General features: G+C 43.2%; 1 protein-coding gene across 1 annotated transcript; it reads right to left on the bottom strand.

The window, feature by feature from the left end:
• Positions 1–701: 701 nt before the first annotated feature.
• LOC140500097 (beta-1,3-galactosyltransferase 2-like) lies at positions 702–4,408 on the bottom strand. The gene is made up of 2 exons (XM_072602378.1): positions 4,328–4,408; positions 702–3,192 (listed from the first exon to the last, which is right to left on the bottom strand). The coding sequence occupies exon 2, from the start codon at positions 3,178–3,180 to the stop codon at positions 2,152–2,154; it is 1,029 nt and encodes a 342-aa protein (XP_072458479.1). The 5' UTR covers positions 3,181–3,192; positions 4,328–4,408; the 3' UTR covers positions 702–2,151.
• Between the last annotated feature and the right edge of the window lie 8,204 nt (positions 4,409–12,612).

Below are 12,612 nucleotides of genomic sequence, written 5' to 3'. Positions count from 1 at the left end.
AGACCCCTCTTTAGGCCAAAACCCTGTAATAAGGATAATGAGGGGTGATTTTCTTAAGCCAGCCTTTTAAATCTATCCCTGTCCCCTTACCTGCTCAATGTCTGCCATCCATCTCCACAGCTCATGTGAAAGATTAAGGAATATCTAGATTCTCTACATGCCTGAGAGTTTTCTTTGGCTGGTCTGGACTATTACCTTGAACTCTTGTTGACTGGGGACAATGATCTTTCTATTTTGTCACAGACTACTAACGAACGTCCCCCTTTCCTTCCTCCTCTCTCCTCTCTGGTAGAAATCATGTGTGTCCAATTCAGTCACTACTGACCAAGCACCTGCTATGGGGCTGAGTACCCAATTCCCAAAGGGCTATAAATCTGGAAGGAATGGGGAACTGGAACAATCTCAGGATCCCTTCACCAAGAGGTTATTTATTTTGTGTTAGCCAAACAGCCTAATCAGTAATGATAAAGTTGTCGCTCAGATGGTGCTTGTTAGAGAAAGACAGCTGAGCCTTCCTTCCCCAAAGGCAATAATTTGAGAGATTCTTGGACTGGAGCAATGTTACCCTCCTCTTCCCCTATACAGCTTAATAGAAGCCAGATCAGAACTGGCAAAGAACTTTTAGAGATTTTTTAATCCAGCCCCACCATTTTTTAAATGAAATAACAAGAACTTGGCTTCTGACTTTCAGTCAGAGACTCTTATCATTCAACAAATATTTATTAACTACCTACTGGATAGTGGAGCTGGGAAAAGTCATAGGATTATGGGATTTAGAGCTGGAAGAGAGTTTGGGGATCCTCTACTTCAATTCCACTGCTTAACATATGGGGAAACTGAGGCCCAGAGAGGTTATGCAAGAGACATGCCAAAGTCACACTGGTAGTAAAGACCAGAGCTTGGATTCCAATTCATGTCTTCTCAGTCCAAATCCAGAGTTCTTTCTATGTACCACACAGACTCCTCATAACCAGAATTATACTTGAGACACAAGGTCCATGCTGACCTCAAGTGAAAAGAAATTCTGCTGAAGTTTTGCTTCTGGATAAACCTATAAGAGACTAGGCATGGAACCTGTGAGGAGGGAGACGATGACCTGGACCTCTGAGCTGAATTTTGTTTCTGTCTTTCCCCCTCCCGCTTACTGGCATGGAAGAACAAAGGGGTTTTTTAATTGATGATCTGGCGACCCTACACTCTTAGAGCCCCTGGCAGTTTGTGGGGAGGGCAGCCTTTAAAATTAAATAACTGGAAATTCAATGAGCAGCCACAAACACTTTGTCTGACCCTAGGCTAGTGTGAAGTTTCTAATAGAGTTACAGACCTCAGTGACCTGGATATACCATTCCAAAAGCAGATTTCTGCCTGAGGGCACTAATTATCTGGGACTGCTCTGTATTTCAAAGAGTTTAATGCCTGGGGCAAGTACTCTCCTTCTGGAGAGGAAATGACCTTTGTAGCTAAGTCTCGAAGAAGCTGCTAGACCTTCCGGAAGGGGAAAAAACTGGTAAGACTTTGTTTCTCTAACCTAATGACTGGATGGGCTAGGGTTCGAGTCTTCTGCTAAAAGAGATGTATTAGATAATATCAAAACCTACTCAGTCACCTGAGTAGTCACCTACTGAGAATTTCAGCCCTGTCGCACTAACGAGATGAATTGCCCTTCCACACCCATGCCTTGACCACACGTCTTCCCTATGTGTCTACCTTTCCACACTTGCTCCTTAGGAGTATCAGGGGTTTGGGGGAGATTTTTTTTATTACTAGTTTTGTCTTATTCTATAGCATTAAATGCTTTTTATTTGAATTGTGTCCTTTGATTGACTAGTCAAGGTAACTGGAGGGGGCTTATAAACTATGGTCCTTGTAAGCTATGGATACAGACACACAGAGTACCTTGGATCACCTTGTCTGGGGCACTCACTTCCAGAGTTGTGGCATCCCAAAGCTTTGCCATCAAGGGATCCAAGCAGGCTCCGAGAATACCAAGTGAGCATGACTGGGGGGAGGGTCTAAACTGGTACTCAGATCCAAGGGATCCAGGGTCTTACATGTGCCAAAGGCAAAGCCTGGAAAATGCTCAGGATTGGGGCCAGTGACTACAGTCTTTGTCTGAACAGGATGAGGGGAAAGGGAGTACATGTCAGTCCCTCATTCCATGGGACAAGTGTCATTGACTGTCTGGAAGTCTGACCATAACTGCAGTAGCTCCTGGGGCTTGAAATGGTGAACCAGGGCAAGCTGATGGAAGGCACAATGTTCATACTCCTGCCGGATAATGGAGAAGGCATCAGGAGGAGAGGGTGTTGGTTTTATCCCCAGCTCCTGGATGCACAATCCAATAAACACATCCTCCAAGTAGATGGCCTTGACTCTCTGGGCCATAGCCAGGACCTTAATGGCCAAGGAGACAGACAACACATAGCCTGGGCCAGCACAGTACACAGGGTACTTGTCTTGGGGATACAGCTCAGGGGGAATGTACCACTTGTCATCCAAGCTCCGTTGGGGTTCTGAGTCAAGGTAGATGTAACCTGTGATAAAGTTTGGTTGTGTAGGACGCTCAGGATGCAGCACCTGATGAACCAGGAATTTGGGGTTTAAGAAGACATCATTGTCCACCTTGAGCACATAGTGGGCAGTGGGACAGTACTGGGCCATCCATTCCAGCCCCATGAGGACCTTGAGAGTCAAGTTGCGGTATGTATCCAGGAAGCCCACCTGGAGCAGATCTCCATGCTCCCTGTCCTCCTCCTCCAGGAGGGCCTGAACTTCTTGAGCAAAAAGGGGTTGGGGCAGGCCAAGAACAAAGAGGCGGCAGATGACTACATTAGGCACCAACGTCTCATTGCCCCATGTTTCCCGGATGACTTGGCGCACCCCCACCTCCTGGGGCTGGGTCATCACCAGCATGAGCAAGAAAGGGGCACCTTTGGGACCTTTACACTTGTCAGGTTGGTTGATCAGGAAGGGGTAGGGATAAGGATAATTTGGGTCCAAGGGGTGTGGTGTCCGAGCCTGCCACTCAAACTTCCTCAAAGAGATCCTTGGAGATGGAGGCCTTAGATTCATTGAAGTTGTCCAGGATTCAAGCAGCTGACCCACCAGCAACACCAACAGCCCCAACAAAACTGTGCCCAGCAGAGCCCCCAGCACTAGCCGTCGCCTTAATAGCTTCATGGTACCAACGTCCTGAGCAGAGAGGAATGAGAGGCTAGGTCAGTGATGGACACTTATGCCGCCCTAATCTCCATACATCTTTAAACAAGATGTTTTCTTGTTCAGGGGACCTGGATTTGTAGATCTGGGAGCACTGAAAGAGATAACGGCAGGAGAGAAGGGAAGCAGGGTCTCCCACTTACACTTTGTATCAGGCCAGCCACCAATTTAGCTGAGTCATTAGAGAGAAGGACAGGTGATAAGAGTTGAGGAGCCTACATCATGGAGGGGGAAAGAGTCCTGAGTCCCAGTCCTATGGCTGCTGCTGACTTCTTATATGGCCTTAATCAAATCATGTTCCCTCTTGGGGCTTTAGATTTCCCCATCTATGAAATGAAGCTGTGAAATAAATTTTATCCAAGATTTCATCTACCCCTATAACTGTTGTTTTGTGAGAGAAAAGGACAGAGGGTCAGAAGAAATCTGGAGTGTCTACGTGGGAGCAATTAGAGGATTCTCACAACTGGTTGTGCCAAAGCTGTTGGGCAAGTGGAGGGAGGACCTATACTTGTTCCCTTATACTGGGAAATGTGTTGTGAAGAATAGAAATTATGGGTGGAATTTGTCTTGGTTTCCTAGAAGGAGTACTGTCTTCCTGAATTCTTCCGTGTCTGATGAGCTGATCCTTCCCTCCCAGTTCCAGCCAGAGCTCCAGCCCCTGAGCCACAGGGAAACAGGTTCACTCTGAGGAGACAGAATCTGGACCCAGAATTCTGGTCCTAAAAAGTCCAATGTCTATCCTTTAAAAAAAAAAAAAAAAAGGCCTCTTCATGCTCCCCTGTCCTGACCCCAGTTCCAAAGTGCCAATTTCCCTTCCTAGGATCGTAGAAGTCAGACTCTTGGGTTGTTGCCATCAGAAAACCAGAACTAGCCTGGGGAAGGTCCCTGCCACTCACCGCTGGTCCCTAGCCCCAGAATCTCAGCTTTCCTTCAGTGTAAAGGGAGACAGTGCATGCAAATACCAAGTACTTGATAAATGCTTCTTGAATTAAATTCTCCCCCTGAGAAATCTAGGGGCCAGGCTTGGGGATGGCCTCCAAGCTTCCTCTCCCAGATTCCCTCCCTTAATTTCCCCTCCCCTCTAGCCCAGATGGGTTGAGGTCCTCACCCTCTTCTCTGGCTGAGTCCTGGGATGCAGTGGCACAGGAGGACAACTCAGAGGGAATGCCAGACACCCGGTTAGGGAGAGACAGATATGGGAGGAGTATACAAGTGGGAAGGGGAGGGTACCTGCCTGATTGCCTAACTCACTAGAAGTATTGGGTGGGGCAAATCACCTAGGCAACAGGGAGGGATGGCCAGCCTGATCATGCCTAGAACTCTCCTGATTGGAACTCTTAAGTGGGAGATTGGGCTATCAACAGTAACTGAGCCCAGATATCCCAATTTCCAGCAAAAGCTGTCTCTGGGACTATGTGGGGTGGAGTGGGAGAGGGACAAAGTGGTTTTATTAGGACCAACAGCAGAGGGAAGCTGGGAAGGAACAAGATAGAAAATTATAACAGTAGCTCACATTTTTATGTTTTAGACTTTATATACATTTTCTCTATTTTATATACATTTTCTCTATACATTTTCTTTATATACATTTTCCCTTTTGTCCTCTCCCAGACCCTGGGAGGTTGGTGCAATAATTATTCCCATTTTACGGATGAGGTTGACAGGTTAAGTGACTTGACCAAGATCACACAAACAGTGCGTGCGGCCACATTTGAACTCAGCTCTTCTGGGCTCTAGGTCCTGTACTCTAGCCATTGTGCTTCCTAGCTTTACTTATTTCTGTGCCCTGTAGTCTCCACTCAGATGGGGTCAGTCAGGAACCAAAGAATGTGGGTAGGAGCAGGAAAGAGGTCACCAGAAATTACCCAAAAATGTGAACCAATGGAACTGTTGCAAAAGGTTGTAAATCATACTGCTTTGGGCATCATCACCAGGATACCATCCTGGGCATCCAGTACAGGCCAAAGAAGCACAATGGAGAAACACTACATGGCATGAAGCTAACCATGTGGAGTCAGGTGGCGGGGAGAGGGGTCACTCTGCCTATATCATAGAATTGAGCTATCCCACCCCTCTCTCTCCCAGTCACCCTAGGTACCTCCTGGTATCTCCCTATTCCAACTTTCCCTCTTCCTATTATCTCTGTTGTCCCGTTAGGTTGTAAGTTCCTTGAGGGCAAAGACTATCTTTCTTTTTATTGATTGTATCCCCAAAACTTAGTATAGTGCCTGGCATATAGTAGGAGCCTAATAAATGTTTATTGAATTGTCTAGATGTCAAAGACTACTACAGTCAGACCTGCCAGAGGCTAGATGGGGATGGAGCAGAAGGAAGTACAGCAGAGAAGATTCTGCAAGTTGAGAGTAGGAAAGACCGTAAGTAATTGTCCCAGGGAAGGACCAAGACGCTTTTTGATATTGAATCCTCCAATGAAAGACTTACTGAGCCAACCAAAGACAAGGTGGATATTTCTTCCTTTCCCATCATTGATTTGAGAAGTGAAATACAGGAAGGAAATTCCCTGAGAGGTTATTTGTAGTGTTGAGAACACTCACTAAAGAGTGGGAGCAGCAGCAGGAAAAGGGGGAGGTTCTACCAGTGTGAAGAACAGCTGTTAATGTTATTACATTTTAAAATTCCAATGTCAAGCAGCAAATGTATTCTAAATTATAACGCAAATGTATTTTCCTTTTGTGTCACATGAAGTTGGAAAGGAGACAAGAAACTGAATGGGAAATGGGGACAAAATACAAGCCAATCTGTGATCAATGTACGAAATTCTGTATTTTTATGATTTTACATTTTAAACCTCAGCCTGAACTGAGTTAGAAACCTCAGCCAAAACTTTGAGAGGCAGGGAGCCCAACAGGCTCCTGGACACTAGCACTTACCCATCTGTTTTTCCTCTTCTGGTGCCCAGAATAGTCAAATCAATTCACAGTCCCATGAATATCATAATTGTGTGCCTGTTTCCTGTAAGCCCCTCCAGCATTGACTATTTCCATCTCTTGTCACCTTTGCCAGTTTGATGCATGTGAAATAAAACCTCAGAATTATTTTCATGTATATTTTTCTTATTATATGGGGCAGGTGCTTTGGCAAAGAGGAAAACTGCAACAATGATGTTAGCACTTCATATATGGGAAGGGGGTGGAGGGAACCAACCCTTTACATAGCCATTATATGAAAGCATGAAGGCAGGAGATGGAGTTCAGGGAACAACTAGCTGTCCAATTTGGTAGCAATATGAATGTGTGAATAGGAGTTGTATAAAACAAATCTGAAAAAGCAGGTAGAAGGCAGATATTAGAGCTTAATGGCAAGGTAAACTTCTACCCCTCTGATTTCCCCCTCTGTCAATGAGAGTGGACAGAGAAAAAGTCTAGAGAGTTATATGATCCTGCCCTTGAGTTCCTTTGAGCCATTGGTTAAAAGAGAGAGGGAAGAGTCAAGGATGACTTCAAGGTTACAAATCTGGGTGTGTGGGAAGATTGTGGCATCCTCAACAGAAACTTTGGAGTTTGCCAAAGAGATGGATTAAAGAAGAGACGTTGGTGAGTTCTTTGTTGGACAGGTTGACAGTGAGAAGAGTATCATCAGCACAGTCCTGGCAATAGCCTCTATATTTTCTGAGAAATAGCTTAGCTACGTTCTGAGAGGTTCATCAGCAACAGGTCATTTGGTGATGAGTCTTTTGGCCATGGCAACCCATGAAACAAAAAATATATAAAATGGCTTCAAGTCCAATGTAGTGTCTCTTGGCTTCTGCAGAGATAAGGACATGACAAGAATCACAGAATTTTTAGACAATCTACAAATATCATTTTAACTGTTGGCATTCTAAATGTGAAGTCCTTGTCCAGTGAATGGATATACTATAGAAGTTGGCAGCTAGGTGGTGCAGTGGATAGAGCACCAGTGCAGGAGTCAGGAGGACCTGAGTTCAGATTTCACCTCAGATACTTGACACTCACTAGCTGTGTGACCTTGGGCAACTGCCTCATCCTGGGTCATCTCCAGTCATCCTGATCTGGTTACTGCATTCAGACAGCTCTGAAGGAGAAGTGAGGCTGGTAACCTGTGCAGCTCTCACTCAAAAATAAAGTCAAGTGGAAGTCATGTCATCCTTTCTCTGATGGCATGGTCTTCTTCAGCAGCGAAGGACGAACACACACTATAGAGGTACTGGACTATATTCATCTAGAGATTCTTGGTATAAATTAATCGATCAACAAATCTCTATTAAGCACCTATTATGTGCCAGGTACTAAGCTCTGGGGATACAAAAAGAGTCAAAATATAGTCCCTGCCCTCAAGTAGCTTAGAGCTTAATGAGGGAGACAAGATACAAACAAATATGTAAAAAGCAAACTATATACAAGATAAATAGAAAATAATTAAAAAAGAGAAGGCACTCTAATTAATAGAAGTTGGGAAAGCCTTCCTGTAAAAGGTGGGATTTTAACTTGGACTTAAAGGAAGTAAAAGAAATTGTAGGAGAATGAAAAGATGGGTCATAGGTTTTGCTTGGAGAAGCAAATCAAGGAACCGATAAAATTTGTTTTATTCTGAGTCCAAAGCCAACAGGAAGCATAATTTCATGAGATATTTGGTCTTTTCTTTTTAAAAAATTCATTCATGTATTTTTAATATCAGATTCATTTCCAAATATATCCCCCTTCAAGTCATCTCTTGTAGCAAAGGTTTTTGAAAAGAGAGAAATTATTTCAGTAAAACTAATGTCTGAGACTCCATATAATATCTCACATCCATAACTTCAATGCTCCTTCCTTCCCCCTCCCTGCAATGAAAGCAGGGAGGTACATTTTCTTAATTCTTCTCTGGGGTCAAGCTAGACCATTAAAATTAAACAGCTTTCAATTTTGTTTTCTTGTTCATGCCTCTGCTTACTGTATTTGATATAAATTCATATAAGTATTCCCATGTTTCTTGGAATTCATGTTCTTGGTTTCTTATGGCCCAGTAATGTTCCACTGTAGTATAACAAAGGCTTAAGAACTGAACTGCCTGGAATCCTGGGATTTGTAGTTCAGAGGAACAAGGATTTCCTCTCAACTGGTAGAGCAATTTTGGATTATCCCAATCTTTCAGCCAGAAGGTGGACTACAGGCAAGCCTTAGAGTTCTTACAGGAACAGGAACAGTCTGTGAGACACAGTCTAGGAGGAAGGAATGGAGGTCACAAGAACTGGGCAGCAGGATCCTCAGTTTTATCCTAGTGGGTAAACTTCATGAGTTGAACTGGAAGGAATGAGTGGCTCTGGGACAACCAGCTAAAGGAGAAACTGAACGGAAACTGAAAGAAGAAAGTGAAAGGAGGATTGAGGTTTCCTGATTGCTTGGGGCAGCCAAGTGGGCCAGTGGCTAGAGCATTGGCTCTGCAGTCAGGAAGACCTAAGATCAAATCTTGCTTCAGACACTTGCTAGCTTGTGTGACCCTTGGCAAGTCACTTTACCCTGATTACCTCAAGAAAAAAAATTAAATTTATGGTTGTTTTGATCTGTATTTCTATTACTACTAGTGATTTGAAACAATCTTTCATATGGGTGTTAATAGTTGGAAATTCTTTCAAGGACTCTTTATCCATATCCTTTGATCCTTTATTCAATGGAGAATGGTTCTATAGCTTATGTTAGTGTTAATTTTGTACATATCTTGGATATTAGATGTATGTCTGAGCTATTTAATGCCAAGATTTCTTTTTCTAATTGATTCTTATCCTAGTTTCATGTGTTTTAATACAAAAGTTTTTTAAATTTAAAATGATTGAAATTATTAGTTATTGTTTAAAGATGTGAAAAGGGAGGTAGGCTAATCATGTAGGGAAATGAGTCACCCATAAGTTTCATTGGTATACAGTCAATGACAAAGGACCAAGAGGAAAGCCTAAGGCACAATGGAGAATTTTGAAGAAGGCATAGACTAGTCACACAAGCTGTAACTTGCTCTATTTCAGGGAGTAACCACATCAATGAGATCATGGATCCATCTAAATAATATCAAAGAAACAATCTGAGATGTCTTCAGAACTATCAGAAGACTATATCCATAAGGAAATTAGTGCTATAAAAGGAGATAAGAAGAGAACTTAGAGATGGATAAGTAGATTTGTGAATCTCTGTTTTAATGATAACACTTGAATCCATGGGAGGTAATGAGATCTCCAAGAGGGAGGATAGTGAGAGCAGGGGCAAAACCAAACTTCTGATGAACACACACTTGCAAGAGGGAGGAGATACTTCAGCAAAGGAGACTGAGAGGGAGTGGTCAGACTTGTAGTAGGAGAGCTAGGAGAAAGTAAGTCAAAGAAGCTAAGTAGAGAGGGCTCAGGAGGTCGGGATAGTCAACAGTATTAAAACTTCAAAGTCGGGGGGAGGAGCCAAGATGGCAGAGGAGAAAGGTACACATATGCTAGCTCCAAACCCACAGCCCATAAAATACCTATAAAGAAGAACTCCCAACAAATTCTGGAGCAGCAGAAGCCACAGAACAATGGAGTGGAGGAGATTTCTGTTCCAGAGAGACCTGAAAAACTGACCTGAAAGATCCATCGTGGCCCTGGAGCAGAGTGGAGCCCAGCCCTGCCTTGTCTGCACAGCACCAAGAGGAGCAGATCCAAGCAGGCTTCAGGGATGGAATCTCCAGCAGCCAAGCAGGTCTCTCCACCCACAGGCACCAGAAGTCAGTGAGAGGGTCTTTTCAGCTCACCGAGAGGGGAGCAGGGGTCCCCATAACTCAGGCCCCCTCAGGAGGCAGCAGTAGAGGCAGCAGCAGACAGGGGCTCCCAAAGTTGGCAGGAACCTGGATCCATTGTTGAAGGTCTTCACATAAACCCCCTGAGGGAACTGAGCCCCTTGTGGCAGCCCTGCCCCCACCTGAGCACCTGAACTTAATCTCACACTGAATAGCAGCCCCACCCCTTCCCAAGCCCTGAGGCTGGGAAGCAGCATTTGAATCTCAGCCCCCAAGCACTAGCTGGGCAGAACTGGAGGTGAGGTGGGTGTGGAGAAGAACTCAGAAGTCAAGTCACTGACTGGGAAAATGCCCAGAAAAGGGAAGAAAAATAAGACCATAGAAGGTTACTTTCTTGGTGAACAGATATCTCCTCCCATCCTTTCCAATGAGGAAGAACAAGGCTTACCATCAGGGAAAGACACAGAAATCAAGGCTTCTGTATCCCAAACATCCAAAATAAATATTCGATGGGCTCAGGCCATGGAAGAGCTCAAAAAGGATTTTGAAAATCAAGTTAGAGAGGTGGAGGAAAAACTGGGAAGAGAAATGAGAGAGATGAAAAAAAGCATAAAAAGCAGGTCAACACCTTGCTAAAGGAGACCCAAAAAAATGCTGAAGAAAATAACACCTTGAAAAATAGGTTAACTCAATTGGCAAAAGAGGTTCAAAAAGCCAATGAGGAGAAGAATGCTTTCAAAAGCAGAATTGGCCAAATGGAAAAGGAGGTTCAAAAGCTCACTGAAGAAAATAGTTCTTTCAAAATTAGAATGGAACAGATGGAAGCTAATGACTTTATGAGAAACCAAGAAATCACAAAACAAAACCAAAAGAATGAAAAAATGGAAGATAATGTGAAATATCTCATTGGAAAAACAACTGACCTGGAAAATAGATCCACTTTAAAAATTATGGGCCTACTTGAAAGCCATGATCAAAAAAAGAGCCTAGACGTCATCTTTCATGAAATTATCAAGGAAAACTGCCCTGAGATTCTAGAACCAGAGGGCAAAATAAGTATCCAAGGAATCCACCGATCACCGCCTGAAAGAGATCCAAAGAGAGAAACTCCTAGGAACATTGTAGCCAAATTCCAGAGTTCCCTGGTCAAGGAGAAAATATTGCAAGCAGCTAGAAAGAAACAATTCAAGTACTGTGGAAATACAATCAGGATAACACAAGATCTAGCAGCTTCTACATGAAGGGATTGAAGGGCATGGAATAGGATATTCCAGAAGTCAAAGGAACTAGGACTAAAACCAAGAATCACCTACCCAGCAAAACTGAGTATAATACTTCAGGGGAAAAATTGGTCTTTCAATGAAATAGAGGACTTTCAAGCATTCTTGATGAAAAGACCAGAGCTGAAAAGAAAATGTGACTTTCAAGTACAAGAATGAAGAGAAGCATGAAAAGGTAAACAGCAAAGAGAAGTCATAGGGGACTTACTAAAGTTGAACTGTTTATATTCCTACATGGAAAGACAATATTTGTAACTCTTGAAACTTTTCAGTATCTGGGTGGTTGGTGGGATTACACACACATATACACATACACACACACACACACACGCACATGCACATACAGAGACAAAGAGCACAGAGTGAATTGAATAGGATGGGATCATATCTTTAAAAAATGAATTAAGCAGTGAAAGAGAAATATATTGGGAGGATAAAGGGAAAAATGGAATGGGGCAAATTATCTCTCATAAAAGAGGCAAGCAAAAGACTTTTTTAGTGGAGGGAAAAAGAGGGGAGGTGAGAGAAAAACATGAAGTTTACTCTCATCACACTTGACTCAAGGAAGGAACAAAATACACACTCATTTTGGTATGAAAACCTATCTTACAATACAAGAAAGTGGGGGAGAAGGGGATAAGCGGGGGGCGGGGAGATGATGGAAGGGAGGGCAATAGGAGGAGGGAGCAATCTGAAGTCAACAGTCTTGGGGAGGGACAGGATCAAAAGAGAGACTAGAAGCAATGGGGGGCAGGATAGGATGGAGGGAAATATAGTTAGTCTTACACAACACAACTATCATGGAAGTCATTTGCAAAACTACACAGATATGGCCTATGTTGAATTGCTTGCCTTCCCAAAGGGAGTGGGTGGGGAGGGAGGGATGAAGAGAAGTTGGAACTCAAAGTTTTAGGAACAACTGTTGAGTACTGTTCTTGCTACTAGGAAATAAGAAATACAGGTAATGGGGTATAGAAAGTTATCTGACCCTACAGGACAAAAGAGAAGATGGGGACAAGGGAAGGGAGGGACGATAGAAGAGAGGGCAGATTGATGATAGGGGCAATCAGAATGCTTGGTGTTTTGGGGTGGGGGAGGGGACAAATGGGGAGAAAATTTGGAACCCAAAATTTTGTGAAAATGAATGTTAAAAGTTAAATAAATAAATAAAAAACAAACCAAAAAAAAGCTTCAAAGTCGATGAGAATGAAGACTGAAGAAAGGACATCATATTTAGCTAAATATTAATAGCCTTAAAGAGAAGAGTTTCAGTAAAGTAGTGGGATCAGAAGCTAGGATGAAAAATGAGTGGGTAATAAAGAAGTGGAGGCAGTGAGTGTAAATTATTCTTTGCACAAATTTGGCAAGAAAACACATGTGAGCTATAACTTGATAGCTT

This window comes from Notamacropus eugenii, chromosome 4, assembly GCF_028372415.1.
Source record: "Notamacropus eugenii isolate mMacEug1 chromosome 4, mMacEug1.pri_v2, whole genome shotgun sequence".
Lineage (NCBI taxonomy): Eukaryota > Metazoa > Chordata > Mammalia > Diprotodontia > Macropodidae > Notamacropus > Notamacropus eugenii.
This window is presented reverse-complemented; position numbering and strand designations above follow the sequence as displayed.

Bases quoted from the DNA above. Each gene is read 5' to 3' on its own strand.
- LOC140500097 (XM_072602378.1), bottom strand. From the start codon at position 3,180: ATGAAGCTATTAAGGCGACGGCTAGTGCTGGGGGCTCTGCTGGGCACA.